This window comes from Sapajus apella, unplaced genomic scaffold (genome assembly GCF_009761245.1).
Source record: "Sapajus apella isolate SASKATOON/1434 unplaced genomic scaffold, GSC_monkey_1.0 scaffold56, whole genome shotgun sequence".
NCBI classification, from domain to species: domain Eukaryota; kingdom Metazoa; phylum Chordata; class Mammalia; order Primates; family Cebidae; genus Sapajus; species Sapajus apella.
In genome coordinates, this window is record NW_022436996.1 from 1,746,632 (window position 1) to 1,767,232 (window position 20,601).

Here is a 20,601-nt window from a genome sequence, read left to right on the forward strand (position 1 = left end):
GGGGACGCAAGGCTGGTTCAACATACGCAAGTCTATAAACGTAATTCACCACATAAACAGAACCAAAGACAAAAACCACATGATTATCTCAAGTGATGCAGAGAAGGCCTTTGACAAAATTCAACAGCCTTTTATGCTAAAAACCCTCAATAAGCTAGGTATTGACGGAACGTATCTCAAAATAATAAAAGCTATTTATGACAAAACAACAGCCAATATCATACTGAATGGGCAAAAGCTGGAAGCATTCCCCTTGAAATGTGGCACTAGACAAGAATGCCCTCTCTCACCACTCCTATTCAACATAGTACTAGAAGTTCTAGCCAGAGCAATCAGGCAAGAAAAGAAATAAAGGGCATTCAAATAGGAAAGGAGGAAGTCAAATTGTCTCTATTTGCAGACGACATGATTGTGTATCTAAAAGACCCCATCGTCTCAGCCCAAAATCTCCTGATACTGATACGCGACTTCAGCAGTCTCAGGATACAAAATCAATGTGCAGAAATCACAAGCATTCCTATACACCAGTAACAGACAAAGCCAAATCAAGAATGAACTGCCATTCACAACTGCTACCAAGAGAATAAAATACCTAGGAATACAACTAACAAGGAACGTAAAGGACCTCTTCAAGGAGAACTCCAAACCACTGCTCAATGAAATAAGAGAGGACTCAAACAGATGGAGAAACATTCCATGTTCATGGTTAGGAAAAATCAATATCGTGAAAATGGCCATACTGCCCAAAGTAATTTACAGATTCAGCGCTATCCCCATCAAGCTACCAATGACCTTCTTCACAGAACTCGAAAAAACCACCTTAAATTTCGTATGGGACCAAAAGAGAGCCTGCATAGCCAAGCCAATTCTAAACAAAAAGAACAAAGCGGAAGGTATCACACTACCAGATTTCAAACTATACAAAGCTACAGTAATCAAAACAACACGGTACTGGTACCAAAACAGAGATATAGACCAATGGAACAGAACAGAGGCCTCAGAGACAACGCCACACATCTACAACCATCTGATCTTTCACAAACCTGACAAAAACAAGCAATGGGGAAAGGAGTCCCTGTTTAATAAATGGTGTTGGGAATACTGGCTAATCATGTGCAGAAAGCAGAAACTTGACCCCTTCCTGACACCTTACACTAAAATTAACTTCAGATGGATTAAAAACAAACATAAGACCTAACGCCATAAAAACCCTAGAAGAAAATATAGGCAAAACCATTCAGGACCATAGGCATAGGCAAGGGCTTCACGACCAAAACACCAAAAGCACTGGCAACAAAAGCCAAAATAGACAAATGGGACCTAATCAAACTCCACAGCTTCTGCATGGCAAAAAAAACACTCATTAGAGTGAATCAGCACCCAACAGAATGGGAAAACATTTTTGCAGTCTACACATATGACAAAGGGCTTATATCCAGAATCTACAAAGAACTAAAACAGATTTACAAGAAAAAAACAAGCCAATTCAAAAATGGGTGAAGGATATGAACAGACACTTTACAAAAGAAGACATACATAAGACCAACAAACATATGAAAAAATGCTCATCATCACTGGTCATTAGAGAAATGCAAATCAAAACTACATTGAGATACCACCTCACGCCAGTTAGAATGGTGATCATTAAAAAATCTGGAGACGCCAGGCACTGTGGCTCAAGCCTGTAATCCCAGCACTTTGGGAGGCCGAGGCGGGTGGATCACGAGGTCAAGAGATCGAGACCATCCTGGTCAACACGGTGAAACCCCGTCTCTACTAAAAATACAAAACGTTAGCTGGGCATACTGGTGCATGCCTGTAATCCCAGCTACTCAGGAGGTTGAGGCAGGAGGATTGACTGAACCCAGGAGGCGGAGGTTGCGATGAGCCGAGATCGCACCACTGCACTCCAGCCTGGGTAACATGAGTGAAACTCCGTCTCAAAAAAAAAAAAAAAAAAAAAATCTGGAGACAACAGATGCTGGAGAGGATGTGGAGAAATAGGAACACTTCTACACTGTTGGTGGGAGTGTAAACTAGTTCAACCATTGTGGAAGACAGTGTGGCAATTCCTCAACGACCTAGACATAGAAATTCCATTTGACCCAGCAATCCCATTACTGGGTATATATCCAAAGGATTATAAATCGTTCTACTATAAGGACACATGTACACGAATATTCACTGCAGCACTGTTTACAATAGCAAAGACCTGGAACCAGCCCAAATGCCCATCGATGATAGACTGGACAGGGAAAATGTGGCACATATACACCATGGAATACTATGCGGCCATCAAAAACGATGAGTTCGTGTCCTTTGTAGGGAACATGGATGATCCTGGAAACCATCATTCTCAGCAAACTGACACAAGAACAGAAACATCGCATGTTCTCACTCATAGGTGGGTGTTGAACAATGAGAACACATGGACACAGGGAGGGGAGCATCACACTGGGGTCTGTAGGGGGGAAACGGGAGGGACAGCAGGGGATGGGGAGTTGGGGAGAGATAGCATAGGGAGAAATGCCAAATACAGGTGATGAGGAGGAAAGCAGCACATGACACTGCCATGTGTGTACCTATGCAACAATCTTGCATGTCCTTCACATGTACCCCAAAACCTAAAATGCAATTTAAAAAAGGGAGGGCAAGACATTAACAAGATACTAAACTAACTGACAATCCAAGAACAGTCACAAATTTATGACCAAAAAGAATATATGCAATGAACTGAACAGTGCTGAGAAAACTGACCACAAAACACTTTAACAAACATTTACACACATACAGACTTAAAGAACGTTAAGTGCAGAAGATGTTTTAAACCCACACGTTTTCTTTGAGCTTTAAAGAGTGTGAGAACCTGACAGAACATTAACAGCCTAACAAGGAAGAGAAGCAGACTCCCAGCAGCCACTTTAATCTCACAGCAGCTCACAGCAGCAGCAGTGCAGGACAGAACTCAGCTCGCCCCCTCCTCAGCACACTCCCACCATGTGCCCAAGGTAGACATTTCAGAAACCACAAACACAGCCCAGGAGAGGCCTGCTGCAATGACTTCAGCCCTCACATTATCAATTCCCCAAGTGCACAGAAAAGTTAGAACAAAAAAATGACAGCAAAACAAAATTGAAAAGCATCATGGCTATTTTAAATCAAGGAAAATACGTCACTCTCTCCTGGAGTTCCAAAGCTAACCTTGACAGCAGCCTTCAAAAAGAAACAGCACTTAAGAGTCAAAGGCCAACCATGAAAGACACACTTTCTCTGCTCTCCCAACTCCTCAAAACCAGGCACTCTTTGTTACAACTCATGTGTTTTGAATGATGTCACTGACATTTTCAGAAGTAGCAAATAACATAACTGTTAGGAATCTGGAATACAGCGATGGGAGCAAATGACACGGCTGGAGCTTCACCCTGAACTGCATGCTCTGGGGAACAGGGCTTCAGGGTTTCTCTCCACTGCCAAACCCACACCTAGAATAGTGCCTGCACTGAACAGCGGGCATATCGTATTTGTTAAATGTACACCACCATTTTCAGATTCCCAGACAATTGTTTTTTATCACAAGTATGTTTTCTAGTTACATCCTAGGACTGGTTAGAGCATTCTGTTTCCCAAAAGTTACAAAAGTCTATCCAAGTCAAAGAATCCAAAATACACTGATTTAAATTATTCTATTTCAAACACTAGAGGCCTGTCATGAGATGAGGAACCCTGGCGTCAGGACCAATGGGTGTCTTCCCAACCACAGTCCTCATTCCTCAGAGAAGAAACCACCAGAAGAGCAGCAGGCTCCGGGCTCTTCTCCAACCCCTACTCTCAAATGGCCGATTTCCTCCACCACCACACTGTCCACCTCACTATCCCCTACACTATCATACTTCCTATGGATGCCGGTATTTCCCAGACCCGTCAAAGCTCAACACTGTGGACCGGTCGCAGTGGCTCACGCCTGTAATCCCAGCACTTTGGGAGGCCGAGACGGGTGGATCACGAGACGAAGAGATCGAGATCATCCTGGCCAACATGGTGAAACCCGGTCTCTATTTAAAAAATAATTTAAAAAAAAGCTCAACACTGTATCAGCTCTGGCTGCAGCCTCAAGCTTAAACTACTCTCCCTACATCTTCAACCTACAGTCCCAGAACATCTCCTCCTGAGAGCACTAAGGACGCAGCAATTACCTCAACCTCTGGAGCTGTCCACAAATCCACCAGGGACCATAATCCCACAGGAAACAGATAATGCAAATACCCACAAACCTACAAAGGGCTCGGGCCATCTCCTGCTCAGGTGACTGTCATGCCAACAATGTGAACCAAACACTATACAAAGTACTGCAAGGGGGCCAGGGGCCAATACCACAAAATACAGGGGAGGAAACACCACAGAAATCACAGCACAGTTGACGGATGATCTGAACACTGCACACGAAATCTTATGGCATGGTTCGAGCTTCCTAAAGTAGTAGCCAGAGCCTCAGTTCTCACAGCAGAGAAATTCTCAAAATGACCATTTCAAGGAACCACTTCCTCTACCTATTTAAGGGAGGAGGTCAGAGAAAACAAAGGTCCTGAAATTACCAAGTATGTACTGAAAAACAGCTCAAAAGAAGCTGCAAATCACTAACACGGCACCCATCCTCAACTGCCAGGATTTTAAGTAAAAGTGAAGGGTCTGGCACGGTGGTTCACACCTGTAATCCCAGCACTCTGGAAGGCCAAAATGGGTGGATCGCCTGAGGTTGAGAGTTTGAGACCAGCCTGGCCACCAACATGGTGAAATCCCATCTCTACTAAAAATACAAAAATTAGCCAGGTGTGGTGGTGCATGCCTGTAATCCCAGCCACTTGGGAGGCTGAGGCAGGAGAATCACTTGAACTGAGAAGGCAGAGATTGCAGTGTGCTGAGATGATGCCACTGTACTGCAGCCCAGGCGACAGAGACTCCATCTCAAAAAAATGAAATACTTCCAAAAAACAGCTCCATCTCAACATGAAGAGTTCTCAAATATGCACACAACCATACATAAGTTTGGCGTGTTCTCCAAGAAACTCTCAGCAGATGACAGGAAGAGCGTGTGGGCAGGACTGCCCGCTGCTTTACAGCCACGACGTAGCTCTTTGTTACACACAAGGATGGTTCCAACAATTTCAGCCAGAAACCAGTCTCAGAAATGGAGTCTCACTGTTTTTCCTAGGCTGGACTCAAACTCCTGGGCTCAAGGAATCCCCTACCTCAACCTCCCCAGTAGCTGGCATTACAGAGGCACACCACCATACCCAGCTTAATGTGTGATGTGTTTTTTTGGTTTTTTTTTTTTGAGACGGAGTTTCACTCATGTTACCCAGGCTGGAGTGCAATGGCGCGATCTCAGCTCACCGCAACCTCCGCCTCCTGGGTTCAGGCAATTCTCCTGCCTCAGCCTCCTGAGTAGCTGGGATTACAGGCATGCACCACCATACCCAGCTAATTTTTTGTATTTTTAGTAGAGACGGGGTTTCACCACGTTGACCAGGATGGTCTCGATCTCTTGACCTCGTGATCCACCCGCCTCGGCCTCCCAAAGTGCTGGGATTACAGGCATGAGCCACCGCGCCCGGCCAATATGTGATGTTTTTATGTGTATTTTAAAAGACTCCTTAACTTCTTCTAAGTGACCTATGTATAGGTGTGCATGCATATGAACTCTGTGCTTAAGTAATCAAAGAACACTCACGACAAACCTCTGTAGCACCATATGACAGTGGGTGCATGTCACAAGTACACATCGATCCCATCTACTGTGCCACTCCCATATCTGCACTTGACACGTGCCTAACTTCGGCCAGGCACAGTGGCTCAAGCCTGTAATCCCAGCACTTTGGGAGGCTGGAGTGAAGGGATCACCTGAGGTCAGGAGCGAGACCAGCCTGGCCAACATGGGGAAACCCCATCTCTGCCAAAAATACAAAAATTAGCTGGGCATGGTGGTGTGCACCTGCAATTCCAGCTACTTCGGAGGCTGAAGCAAGAGAATTGCTTGAACCTGGAAGGCACAGGCTGTAGTGAGCTGAGATCACCCCTTGATACTCCAGCCTGGGTGACATGAAACACTACCTCAGGGGGGAAAAAAAAAAAAAAAAGTCTAACTTTAAAGTTTCCTCCTCCTTTCACCTTTCAAAATTTGCTGTTTGGTTGTAAATTGCACAGACTAACACAAAAATCTACCTAACTGTTAGAAATACGATGTTTATCACATACCGGGGCCGGGGCGTAGGCAGCTAGGGGAGGAATAGCAGCGGGTGATGGGAGGACAGGGGAGAGACACCATTAGGAAAAATACCTAATGTAGATGATGGGGTAATGGATGCAGCCAACCACCATGGAACATGTATACCTATGTAACAAACCTGCACGATCTGCACATGTACCCCAGAACTTAAAAGTATAATAAATTGTTTAAAAAAAAGAAATATGTTTGAAGGTTGAGTCATGGTCCCCCCCAAAAAAATAAAAGGTTGAATCATGGACCCCCAAAAAACACATTCGAGTCCTAATCCCTAGCACCTGTGACTGTGACCTTACTTGGAAATAGAGACTTGGTAGATTATAAAGTTAAGATCACTGAAGTGGGTACTAATCCAATATAAATGATGTCCTTATGAAAAAAAGGGGGAATTAACTTGTGGCTGGGCATGGTAGGTCATGCCTGCAGTTGGTTCCTTGGGAGGCTAAGAAAGGAAGATTGCTTCAGCCCAGGGGTTCAAGGCCAGCCTGGCAACCCAGTGAGACCCGGTCTCTGAAACACTGAATCAATGGACACAGAGACACAGCCACAAAGGAGATGATGTGAAGACTGGATGGGCCACCCACCTGCAAATGCGGGGAGAGAACAGCTGGGGAGGGGCCTGGAGCGGGACACCCCTCAGCCACAGAAGCAACCCATGCTGTGACACCTGGGTCTCACGTGGCCAGCCTCCAGGACTAGGAGATAACACATTTTGGTTGTTTAAGTCCCCAGTTTGTCACACGGATCAAACTCAAAGACCCAAGGCTGCCTTCAAGGTCTGTGCTCTGGCTTTTAGGGAAAGAGCCTACGAGACCGCAGGCCTGTGCTTCAGGGCTGCCACACCCCTCTCTTGCTTCTTCAGTTCTATCTCCAAGGCAGCTAAAGGTCATCTGGCCAAGGACAGTAACGAAGCACTAGAAAACCATTTTATTTTAGATATACACTAAGTCAGTCCAGCCCGGGGAGCTCCTTGACACTTTATCGTGGGGCTGGCAGCGCCCCTGGCTCTGGCCCGCTGTGCTCCTCCTCGTTCAGCAGCTCCTCACACTCCTCTCTGGGGGGCTCACCCAGGCCCCGGCTATATCCTGTGCTGGACTCATCCTCACTAGGGACTGCCAGGTCCTCGCTAGGTATCACAACCAAGGCCTCACTGCTCTCCTCATTGGGGCTGTCTTCTGCAGCCTCCTCCATCTCGGGCAGCTCTACTAACTCTTTCACTAGGCTCCACGACCTCAATGGCCACTTCCTGGAACCTTGGGAGAGTGTAAACTGACTGACTCACTACCATCATTTAATCACAATTTGGAAGACCAAGTTACTATCCTCAATGAACTCGCCCTTCCTCCAAAACGTCTGCTTCCCTTGGTTCCATGTCCTGCAGAATTCCTCCACTATTGCCACAGAGCATCAACTGTAGCAGAGTGATCCTTTACAAAGGAAAACGTGCTGCACTGCTCAAATCAAAGGCCTCTCTGGAAACCTTAAAGGTTGGCTTTGGCTTTCCAAGGTAAGAATATAAAAAAAAGATATGACGTTCAACCCACAGGCTTTTCCCAGATGGTAACGCCTGCTCTGACTAATGGGATCAAAACACACTATTATCAGGTCCCTTTTCTCTGCTATCTTAGGACATCATTTAACCGAGCAACAGGGTCCTGTAATAAATTACCCTAAATGGGGAGGAATATGTTCATCAAAATAAATAAATAAATAAATAAATTACCCTAATTCAAATTGGCCTACCGCTTATGAAATTTTCCGGCCGGGCGCGGTGGCTCAAGCCTGTAATCCCAGCACTTTGGGAGGCTGAGGCAGGTGGATCACGAGGTCAAGAAATCGAGACCATCCTGGTCAACACGGTGAAACCCCGTCTCTACTAAAAATACAAAAAAAAATTAGCTGGGCATGGTGGTGCGTGCCTGTAATCCCAGCTACTCAGGAAGCTGAGGCAGGAGAATTGCCTGAACCCAGGAGGCGGAGGTTGCGGTGAGCCGAGATCGCGCCATTGCACTCCAGCCTGGGTAACAAGAGCGAAACTCCGTCTCAAAAAAAAAAAAAAAAAAGTAACGTTAAGAAAAGGCCTGTTGAAGGCGCCTGGTCTCAGCCGTTGAGAGGACAGCCTGTCTCACCGCCTGTGCCCTAGAATGTAAACCATGGAGTCGGAAGAGCAGGCCTTTTTCCCTGCTTGGTCACCATGAGACTCATGGTCAGAACACAGGACTTCAACAGCGCCCTGTCCTGCAGATCAACAAACGCAGTTTGCTGAAGACTGTAACAAGATGCAAAGGTCATTTTTAAGACAGAGATCGATCTGTAAGTTACTTTTCTTAGAGATTTCTCGCCTGTGAGGGTAGATGAACGAAGTAAACATGGCTCTTTCTCCTGCTGTCTCTGCTGATGGCAGCGATGATTACAGCAAATGTGCTTCAGCGATGAGCAGCCCAGTCTCCCGGCCCCCTAATGTGAAATCCCCTGCTTAGCTTCAGTTGCTCCATTTTCCCTGAAAATCCTTGGGGGCACTGACTGTCTTTCCTCCCTCAGAAAGGGGTTCACTTCAAGCCGCCAGCCCATACGTAATAAGCTGTAAGGGCAACCTCTTTGAATCCCCATTTGAGATAAACCGAAGAACTGCACCATGTAAAAGGCCAAAGACCTACCAGATATGGGAGTGATTATTCCTCTGCATGCCCATGGCAGGCGGGGCCCCATTTGTCTCCTGTATATTTTCTGTAAACATAGAGGCTTTTCTCTTTCCCTCCTGGGGGGTTGCAGGTGTTGTTCAGTTTCTTCACCCATGCTCCAGGCAATAAAGGAGATAAACACACAATTTGTTTCCCTCTCAATGAGTCAAAAGACAAAAATGGCTGCAGAAGTGCACCACACAGAAAGCCCCATCCCAGTGGTTGAGAAGGCTCTAACAGCAGACAGCTAACGAAGTGCCTGACCCAAACTGTGCCCAAGACACGCCACCAAAGCACAGGACCAGGCATCAGGACTGAGATGCCACTGATAAGAAATCCATCTCCCTACAATCAAACAGCAGCTGAGCAGCACCGTCTCCCTTAACAAAACTGCTCTCCTCAGCGAAGGCTTCCGCAGTGTTGCTCCAGAGGTGCCTTTCTTTCCGCAAACTGTGAACTCAACGCTCCTCACACACCACAATGTTTACAGATGAAAGGTCTTGCAGACAGGACTATGATGCTTAATGATTTTAATAGGAATATGAGGTGGCAAATTCACACACAAATAGGCATTCAATGGGAAACAACATTTTCAAGACGCTAGCACCAATGCCCTACCACTGTGTCTCACCTGAGGACAAAAGCAAGCAGGGCCATATATAACAAATAAAGCCAGGCGCGGTGGCTCACGCCTGTAATCCCAGTACTTTGGGAGGCCGAGGCAGGTGGATCACGAGGTCAAGAGATCGAGACCATCCTGGTCAACACGGTGAAACCCCATCTCTACTAAAACTACAAAAAATTAGCTGGGCATGGTGGCGCGTGCCTGTAATCCCAGCTACTCAGGAGGCTGAGGCAGAAGAATTGCCTGAACCCAGGAGGCGGAGGTTGCGGTGAGCCGAGATCGCGCCATTGCACTCCAGCCTGGGTAACAAGAGCGAAACTCCGTCTCAAAAAAAAAAAAAGTATATTAAGCCCTGTATTATTCTAATTTTTCAAGTTATAAATTCAAAACAAATTTTCAAAGAGGAAGAAGAAAAAGATTTTAAAGCTCCTGTGCTGCTTTTTCTTCAGAAAAGGTCTTGCTCTGTCACCCAGGCTGAAGTACAGTGGCCCAATCTCGACCTCCCAAGCTCATGAGATCCTCCCACCTCAGCCTCCCAAGGAGCTGGGACCACCGGCACACGCCACCACGCTCAGCTAATGTTTTGTGTTCTTTTTGTATAGACAAGGTTTCACCATGTTGCCCAGGCTAGTCCAATGCTGTTTTAAATAATACCATGTAAATTCAACAGAAAGGCCGTTACTAAACCCTCACTTGGCTCATGGACACACATCAAGTCAACCCACGCAATTAACTTACCGAAGAAGTCAAATGAAAATGGGTCCCTTCCACCAAAAAATTCCCTGAAGACATCATCTGGGTTTCGGAATGTGAAGCCAAATTCAAATGGACTGTCAAAATGAATTCCACCACCTGCACAAATACAATACAGCTTTTAGTTCATGAATTTTGGCATTTTGCAGGCAAAAAATTCTTTGTTGACACCTAATAGAAAACAAAAATATTTCATAAACTTGGGGTTCTCTAAAGTTCAAAACATGAGCCCTATACTGACAAAGTGAGTGTGCCCAGAGCTGACGATAAGTGAGTGCAGCGGTGGCCACTTCGACACTGCTCTTAGCCATCTCTAAATCCATGATGGGCATATAATGTTACACACCACTTCTATGATTTGTTATGAAGGTTTATGAAGACCACGAGTATCTGCATCCACTTTGACAACTGACCTCCTGGAGCCGCAGAAGCTGCCATGTGGCCAGGTTTGGAGCAAAAATTTCCCAAAGACCCCTGGGGAGGCTGGTCACAGCCCAGAGACCATGCAAACTTTTAGAGACAAACACGAAAGTCCAGGCCCCACAAGGTCATTATTTTAGCTTTCCAGGAAAATCTGCTCTTTAAACCCTCAGGGTATTTTGACATCATGTCAAGTACTGATCTAAGGGTGTCTGTCCACGATATACTGCAGTATGGTAACAAATTATTTCCTATCTACAGGAAGTACATCAACATATACTTCTAGTCTCACTAAGATTTTAAAATGCTATCAATTTCTCTGTCCTCTCCCCAGTTCAGCCCACTTTCTAGGTTGCATCTCTATTTACTGATAAGACTCTTACCAAAAGACATGATTTACAGACAAACTCAACTTGCCAAGACCTTTTGTCTTCAAAGAAAAAGTCATGTACATACATACCTCCTCCTCCACCATTTAATCCTTCTTTGCCGTATTTATCATAGATGTCCCGTTTCTTAGCTAAAAATTTAAAGGAAAGTCAATAAGTCCAAGTTCCTTTTAAACCTCTGATTCAATAAAGTATTTCCCAAGTTGTAAATCAGTTTTCAAGGTTTTACAATTAAATTTAAGGAGTATGGCCCCCCTTTCTTTAAAACAAAAGGAAACAAGAGGGAAAACTTTCTGTACCTCCCTCCTGAAAAACAATTCAAAAAAAAATTAAGTTTGTTGAATTTTTTTAAACAAGTTATTTAAATATTTACGGCCAGGAGCAGTGGCTCACGCCTGTAATCGCAGCAATCTGGGAGACCAAGACAGGCAGATCACCTTAGAGAGATCAGTAGTTTGAGACCAGCCTGGACAACATGGTGAAACCCCGTCTCTTCTAAAAATACAAAAATCAGCCAGGCATGGTGGCGTGTGTCCATAATCCCAGCTATTCAGAAGGCTGAGGCAGGAAAATTGCTTGAACCCAGGAGACAGAAGTTGCAATGAGCCAAGATCACCCCACTGTACTCCAGCCTGGGTGACAGAGCAAGATTCTGTCTCCGAAAAAGAAAAACAAATTTATTCCATTAGATAACTTTTCACTCTATTGCCCACAGAGCCCAGGCATGCTACATTAAAATCACACAACTGCTGGGCTCACGCCTGTAATCCTAGCACTTTGGGAGGCTGAGGTGGGTGGATCACCTGAGGTCAGGAGTTCAAGACCAGCCTGGCCATCATGGTGAAACCCCATCTTTAAAAAAAAAAAAAAGAAAAAAGGAAAAAGAAAAAATCACACAACCAAGTACAATATGGTTGGAATAAACCATACAAGCTCACTGTCTTACTACAAAACCCCAATTAGAGGACCACATCTGCAGTACACAAAGAAACGTGCCAGGGCCTAGGCAAGTGGCAGAAAGTAGATGTGCCAGAAAGGAGCCATCCAACGCCCTACAGGCTCATTCACCCTCCAAAGGACCACCCAGATGCACGGCCTAGGGCTAGCACGCCACTCTCCACCGACAGTCTTCACACTTACATTCCAAAGTCTACTGAAACTCCCCAACAAAAAGAATGACATTAGAAGCACTGGAACTCTGACATGACACCATCTGAGTTCCTTAAAAATCTCACAGGCTGGACACAGCGGCTAACACCTGTAATCCCAACACACTGAGTGGCCAAGGTAGGTGGATTGCTTAAGCCGAGGAGTTCAAGACCAGCCTGGGTAGCAAAATCCCATCTCTAATCAAAATACAAAAAAGTTAGCCGGCCACAGTGACACCTACCTGTGGGTCCCAGCTACTCAGGAAGCAATGGGACAACTGCTTGAGCCTGGGAGAGCAATACTGCAGTTACCTGTGATCATGCCATTGCATTCCAGCCTGGATGACCGAGTGAGACCCCTTCTCAATTTTTAAAAAGTAAAAGAAAATCTCATCTTCCACAAAATGGGAATACACACTTAGAAACAAACCACTTACAAGCAGGTTCAGGTAGCCAGTGCCACGGCAAGAAAAATGACTATGTAACTCCAGCTGGGACCCATGGCTGCCTAAAAGGACATGAAAAATACACCCCATGCCCCCTCCCCTCCAAAAAAAAAAAACACCAAGAGACTTTTTTTAGTATGGTAGTTTAAAGGTGCTCTATCAAATATGAAGCTTTAGTTTAGTCCTCACTTTTCTTAATGTTACTGGTCCCTGAAATCCTGCATCTGGCAGTAGTGAATTAGCACACACCAACACCAAGGACCAAAGACCAAGATGGCAACCCTGAGGCCTGTGCTCTCCTCTGTCAATCCAGCACACAACCCAAGGCGACAAGCCTGGCGCAACAGTGCTTTGTGGAGGAGGATCACCTCAGCCCAGGAATTCAAGGCCTCCCTGGGCAACATGGCAAGAGCCTCTCTCTTTAAAAATAAAATAAATAAAACTTTCCAATCAACAGTTTAAGCTCAACAGCTCATGATCTTAAATGCCACATTTCATGAAGATTCCAAATATCACTGTTTTATGCCTTTTCACATTTTTGAAGTAAAATATCTGGGATTTCCTCTAAAACAAAGAGGCGGGCAATAGTGTCACCAGAGAAAGCCAGGCTGGTAAATGTTGAAGGTGGCAAACTTAAATTGGGTTCCTTCTTTTAAAAAAAGAAAAAATTTGTTGTAAATAAGGGCCGATCACTTGACCATACTCAGATACACTTAACCAAGTACCCACAGTTCCAGGGTCCAGTTAATGCATTCCTAACTTTATAAAATCCCTCTCCAGCTGACCGGGCATCCTGTGGCTTTCCAGTTCTGTCACTGCTCCCCCCACCCCAGGCCCCATGCAACCCCGACTAGGTGACAAGTGACCTCTGACCCCTCACCCACATGTGAACCAGGTCAATGGATCGGACTTCCAGTAACATACAACACCTCTGCTCCAGACCTAGGTGGGGAAGACAGGCCTGAAATCTGAAATCTAAATTTTAACTGTATGTTCCATCCCCTCTTTTTGTGAACCTAAGACGTCCTCTGAAGTAGTGAAGCTAACTCCACTGGCACAGTATTGTTTAAGCCCGTGGGGTGAGCAAGGGCAGAAGGATCACACACCAACAATAGGGCAAGCACACCACATGCACAGTGGCCTGAGTCTTGCAACCTCCTCTCTCCTGGGTTCATCAGACCCGGGGTAGCTAGTCCTGTTTGAAAACAGCCATCCTTATAACTCGATCAAGACAGTTAAAGGTGAGCAAAAGAAGAATAAAAAAAAAGCAAACAGCCATCCTAAGAGAAACTGCTAGAAGCCCTGGGGCTCGCTCCTCAGCCCTTGTGGTGACCTAAATCAAGTCAAATCTTCACAAGAAAAGCAAAGACATTCGGGGGGCCCAAAACCCATCTGCCATTAACAAGTCACTTGATCCATACTGTGCCAGCCCTGAGGAGGATCCCACACCTGCTCCTCATCCTGGCGTGACCACTCAGAGTCCTTGAGCAGCCCAGTGTCACTCACCATCTGACAGCACCTCATACGCCTCTGCCACTTGTTTGAATTTTCTCTCTGCTTCTTCTTTATTCTCAGGATTTTTATCTGGGTGCCACTTCAGTGCCAGTTTCCGATATCTTGAAAAGAATAAAGGATACTTATCACATTCTAAATCCAGAAATCAACTATGTTTTTGAAACTAACATAATGAACCAGGAGAATGGCTTCAGAGCTGCCAACTGGTAAGACGAATACCGGTTTTAGTTGTAAAACCTCCCTTTCCTCTAGAATGAAATACACAGAAGTTCTAAAATCCAGATAGCCAGGCGTGATGGCGTACAGCCACAGATAGACCCAGCTACTCCAGAAACTCAGGTGTGACGACTGCTTGAGGTCAGGAGTTCTAGGCTACAATAAGCTATGATCACACCACTGCAGTCCAGCCTGGGCAACAGAACAAGACCCTGTCTCAAAATTAAAATTGTGAAAATACTCATTAAATAAGTGTAAAAAACAAAATCCTGATAGCATAATACAAACCTCTAGAGAGAGAAAAACGAAGATCACGGTATCCACAAGATGGCCTGACAGTGAGGAGACTGAGCGAGCATGTGACAGAAAGGCCTGGGTCACTGAGCAGTAGGATCCAACATCACCATCCCTACCCTTCTACGTTCAGATTCCAAGGACCCTACTTTCTCAGCCAGCCCACTACTCAGCTGATCTGTGTGCCCAAGGTGAGTCACCTGCCACCAAACAGGCCAGGACTGCAGGATCTTTCAAACAGCCCTCTGTGCCAGATTCAAGATCTAAACAGAGTTAAAACACAAACTTCTACAAAGATTCTATGACTAAAGTCATAGTCAGCTGCAGAGTTCCAATGGCTAAATAACTGCATGTCATTTAAATACAAAAAAAAAAAAGGCCAGGTCCAGTGGCTCACACCTGTACTCTCAGCACTTTGGGAGGCCGAGGCAGGCAGATCACCTGAGGTCAGAAGTTGAGACCAGCCTGGCCAACATGGCGAAACCCCATCTCTACTAAAAATACAAAAAGCTGGATGTGGAAGCACGTGCCTGTAACCCCAACTCTCAGGAGGCTAAGGCAGGAGAACTGCTTGAATCCGGGAGGCCAAGGTTGCAGTGAGCCAAGATTGTGCCACTGCAAACCATTATAAAGGTACATAATTTCCATCAGTTACTGAAAGTACTGTGCAAGTATTATCTTTATCCACTGATGAGGTTTAGTGGGAAGGTAACTGAATCATGGGGGCTGGTCTTTCCCGTGCTATTCTTGTGGATTAAGTCTCCCAAGATCTAATGGGTTTATCAGGGGTTTCCACTTTTGCTTCTTCCTCATTCTCTCTTGCTGCCACCATGTAGAAAGTGCCTTTCACCCACCGCCATGATTATAAGACCTTCCCAGCATGTAGAACCGTAAATCAAATTAAACATCCTTTTCTTCCCAGTCTCAGGTATGTCTTTATCTACAGCATAAAAACGGACTAATACATGCATTAGCTTATTCAAGAGGAGCCAAGTATTTCCAGCTGTCTTCATTCTATGATCTGTCAAGTATCACTGGCTGTTGACACTATTGATAAGAACAGTGTGGGCCTATGGTGTGCAGCACAGGCCTCCTCACAGTGTGGAAAACCTCACTCCACTGCTGACAGCAGCAGGGTCTGCCTGGCCTCTCCTCAGTGGGCTGCTTCTACTAGGTTCCTTGGCAGAGGTTTCAAAGACTCTGCAAGCAACATCAGCTCTGCCAAAGAGCAGTCAGCCTGACTTGGCTTTGAGAAAGAGTCTTGGCTCGGTCACCCAAGCCAGAGTGCAATGGCATGAACATGGCTCACTGTAGCCTCAACCTCCTGGGCTCAAGCAATTCTCCTGCCTCGGCCTCTGGAGTAGCTGGGACTACAGGCATATACCACCATGCCCAACTATTTTATTTTTTTTTGTAAAGACAGTATCTTATTTTGTTGCCCAGGCTGGTCTCAAACCCCTGGGCTTGAGTGACCCTCCCACCTACGTGTCCCAAAGTGCTGGGATTAGAGGTGTGAGCCATTTACCTGGCCATAATTTGCATTTTATTTTATTGAGATGGACTCTCGCTCTGTCGCCCAGGCTGGAGTACAGTGGCATCATCTTGGCTCACTGCAACCTCTGCCTCCTGGGTTCAAGTGATTCTCCTGCCTCAGCCTCCCAAGTAGCTAGGACTGCAGGTGCGTGCCACCATGCCCGGCTAATTTTTTGTATTTTTAGTAGAAATGGGGTTTCACCATATTAGCCAGGATGGTCTCGATCTCCTGATCTCATGATCCTCCCACTTCAGCCTCCCAAAGTGTTGGGATTACAGGCGTGAGCCATTGCACTCAGCAATTTAGCATTTTAAAATGAACTATCTCAGCTAAGGCACAGTAGCTCATGTCTATAATTGCAGCAATCTGGGAGGCCAAGGCGAGAGGATCACTTGAGCCCAGGAGTTTGAGACCAGCCTGGGCAACAAGTGAGACTCAGTCTTTTTTTTTTTTTTTTTTTAATTAAAATTAAAAACTAAGCAAAATGAACTATTTGGCCCCCAAAAAAGTTAATTCTATCTTCAGACCCACTAAATCTAGTAGTATGGACTTCATTATTTATTATCTATTTTTTTAAAGCTGGTTCCAACTATTCCAGCTAACTGCTCTCTAGCTATGTTAAAATCTAACATCTATTTCATGACTTCTTTGCTTTACACTTTACATTCAGAGTTGACACCTCATTAAATTAAACAGACTGAGGTTACCATGAGAGCCTTCTGTGGCTGGAACTGCCCTCCTCACGTGAGCCAGGCCCTGGTCATACAGATAGATACTGGTCTAACAGGCAGTGGTGCAGCTCTCAAACTTTCATGTGAATCAGAAGGGACTCCAACAGCATAGGCTGGAGCCCAACAATCACACCAAAAAAGTTCAAGTGCTCTACTCTGGGCCCCTACCTGGAAAGGGGTACTCAAGAGTACCAAGTCAGCTCCATGTCAAACTCCAATATAAAAGATGTTTGTGATCATGTCATATCCTCAGTAACTTTTTAATCGACTTCGATAGAATCCCAGTGAATGACTAATTAAGGGCAACGCCCAGACCTAGACTGCAAACGTTCCTTGTTAATTGCTGTCCGATTAAACTATGTGGCAAAGACTGCTACACACTACATTAAAAGCCATCTTCATAGGCAATAGAAAAAGTTACACTACTCAATTACCAATGTACCACTGTGCAGATGTATTACCTCAGAAATAATATTACTTACGCCTTTTTAATATCCTCGGGTGAGGCATGTCTCTGTACGCCTAGAACTTCATAGTAATCCACCATGTTTCAAGAGGTTGTTGGAATAGGTCCTGCAAGTAAAAACAGGTGGTCGGTCAGTGACAAGGCTGCTGCGGATGGGCAGGTCATGGCAGTGGGATGGCTGTGGGGAGGGAGGAGGGAGTGGTATCACTTCAGCACCTACTGGCCTTACAGAGGGAACTTCCACTAGCTAACCACACTAGCATGCTGGAAGACCTTGTCTGGGAACTGTTTCCCAGATTCATCACAGACCCTTCTAACCCAGGAGGTGGAAGCTGCAGTAAACGGACATCACACCAACTGCCTGGGCGACAGAGCGAGACTGTCTCAAAAATAAAACAGGTCAAGTGCGATGGCTCACACCTGTTAATCCCAGCACTTTGGGAGGCTTAGGTTGGCACATCACAAGGTCAGAAGTTCGAGACCAGCCCAACCAACATGGTGAAATCCCCTTTCTACTAATGAAAATTAGCCAGTCGTGGTGGCACAGGCCTGTAATCCCAGCTACTAAGGGGGCTGAGGCAGGAGAATCGTTTGAACCCAGGAGGCAGAGGTTGCAATGAGCCGAGATCATGCCATTGCACTCCAGCCAGCCTGGGCTACAAAGGGAGACTCCATTTAAAAAAAAAAGAAAAAGAAAAAAACACACAACTTAGAAATAAACTGTATGGTTCTTGTTTTCTTTCAATTACTCCAACGTTACGTTATCAGCATTACTGGATACGTAACTGAGCAAAGATAAACTATTAATTGGAGAATGTGTCTAAGGGTATACCACTGTACAGTTCTTTCCACTCCATTTGGAAATACTCAGTATAAAACACTAGAGACTCTTTCGTGTAATAGGTTACACGGTAAGGAACACCCAATTATGAAAGGTTTCCTCCCTGGTAGTTAGAATGACACAGCAGCATAAAGGATTCAAGCCACACCAGTCCTACCAGTCTACAGAGAAAAGACAGGAGTCGATTCCCATAAGTAAGGAACACTGCAATCTTCTATCTTTCAGGAACTAAAAACCTGCCCATCAGCCACAGCACACAAAGCAGGGCAGCCAACAAGCAGCAGGAAAGCCAGCATTTCTTCAAGTCTCCCCCACTCCCTCACTCTCTAAGCTGAGTGACTAAGCAAGGTTATTTTCACTCGAGCTCTGGTTTGCTGCCAAGGATCCGAGGTGGCATTTTGGCAGTGACGCCAGCGGCAGTACCTAACAGAAACAACAGAGGGGGAAGCTGTTAATCCACTCTAACAGAACCAGAGCAGAAATCTCAGTACCAATCTTCCAATGCCAGACATCTGGATCATCCCCTCTGAGCACATAGAGCAAGAGGCCATTCAATGTGCCACACGCCAAGCATACAGGCCCTCGCAAGTCCAAACAGCTCATCTTCTGTCCGCACTTGTGTGCCTGGGTTTGTGCATGTGGTGGCGGTAACAGAAGAAAGACACCCCAAGGCAGCGAGGACAGAGGTGAGAATGTGGGTGTGGGTCAGGGTCGCATCGTCAGCTGGTGAATGCTGTGATTTACTTCAACAAAAACTCCCTGAAAGCCTGCTCTGTCATGCATGTGCAGCATCCACTAACAGCACCTGGTATTCAAGCAGCACTTCATCAAATGACTAGTTTTCCTACTAAACGTAGGCTACCCAACAAGGAAAGCACAAGGCAGTACTGAGAGCCACCCCCTGGAGTAGACACCCTCACCTCTACACTCCTCCTGCACTGCTTACCCTTACCTGCTCCACTACCTGCCTGGACTCTCCCCCAAGTCCTGCAGCACCTCCCCCACTGCCTGCCACTTGACACTGTTCTGTAAGATCATTAAAAAACCCACAGCACCACCCCCCACAGACGTTTCCCAGCTCTCTTTGTCCGACTTCTGACTCCCATCACCAGCTTTTGCCCCTCTCCTAGCCCACTGAAGAAACTGAGGAAACACTAAAGGCTCAAGGCCAACTCTCATCCTACATGGGGGTTTTCACCCTTTCCCATTACGTAAAAATCATTGATTTAAGCAATGAGTCTCAAATGTGAGCTCCGAACTCAGGCCTCTCCTGAGCACTTCAGACACAAATAGACAGATGACTACTTGACACAGCCACTTGGATGTCCAGCAGACACCCCAAATAGAACACGACCAAAATTTAACTTTTATTTTTTGAGATGGAGTTTCACTCTTGTTACCCAGGCTGGAGTGCTATGGCGCGATCTCGGCTCACCGCAACCTCCGCCTCCTGGGTTCAGGCAATTCTCCTGCCTCAGTCTCCTGAGTAGCTGGGATTACAGGCGTGTGCCACCATGCCCAGCTGATTTTTTGTATTTTCAGTAGAGACGGGGTTTCACCATGTTGACCAGGATGGTCTCGATCTCTTGACCTCGTGATCCACCTGCCTCGGCCGCCCAAAGTGCTGGGATTACAGGCGTGAACCACCGCGCCCAGCCCAAAATTTAACTCTTAATCCTCCCCACTCCATACACACCTGGTCTTTTTCTAGTAAATTCTACCTTGAAGTCCAAGGTGCCTGACTCTGAAATGTTCACTTTCGCCAACTACACTCAGCACAGACACAAATTAATCACAAAGTCCTGCCGAGTCTACCTCTGAAATAACCTCAAATTCATTCACTGTTCTCTATCTTCGACAGCATCAGTATCCCTTACCCTGACCAACAGCAGCCTCTAATTTCATCCTGCCCTCTGCCTTCACAGACATCAGCTTATAAATGTGCAGATACTGACTGGGCATGGTGGCACACACCTGTAATCCCAGCACTTGGTGAGACCAAAGTACTTTGGAGGACTGCTTGAGCCCAGGAGCTAGAGATCAGTTTGCGGTTGTGCCACAGCACTCCAGCCTGGGTGAAAGTGAGATCCTGTCTCCAAAAAATAAACACAAAATTTAAAAATAAATTAAGATTAAAGATGACTTGCCGGGCACGGTGGCTCACGCCTGTAATCCCAGCACTTTGGGAGGCCGAGGCGGGTGGATCACGAGGTCAAGAGATCGAGACCATCCTGGTCAACAAGGTGAAACCCCGTCTCTACA

General features: G+C 45.9%; 1 protein-coding gene and 1 long non-coding RNA gene across 7 annotated transcripts in view; one reads left to right on the plus strand and one right to left on the minus strand.

Moving 5' to 3' along the window:
- DNAJB6 (DnaJ heat shock protein family (Hsp40) member B6) overlaps positions 1-20,601 on the minus strand; it is a 76,596-nt gene that overhangs the window by 43,018 nt on the left and 12,977 nt on the right. For 3 of the 6 annotated variants that reach the window (XM_032244883.1, XM_032244881.1, XM_032244878.1), the window contains exons 2-5: positions 17,515-17,605; positions 14,249-14,358; positions 11,220-11,279; positions 10,325-10,438 (exon numbers count right to left, since the gene is read on the minus strand). In XM_032244883.1, coding sequence (XP_032100774.1) covers positions 10,325-10,438; positions 11,220-11,279; positions 14,249-14,358; positions 17,515-17,579 — 349 coding nt within the window. In that variant the 5' untranslated portion in view covers positions 17,580-17,605. Of the gene's footprint in view, positions 1-10,324; positions 10,445-11,219; positions 11,280-14,248; positions 14,359-17,514; positions 17,606-20,601 lie in introns of all 6 variants that reach the window. The other 3 variants (XM_032244880.1, XM_032244879.1, XM_032244882.1) reach the window with 2 other exon arrangements.
- Positions 250-8,424, plus strand: LOC116527778. Its single transcript, XR_004258730.1, has 3 exons — positions 250-260; positions 4,571-4,579; positions 8,345-8,424. It is a non-coding gene; the product is annotated as an uncharacterized LOC116527778 (long non-coding RNA).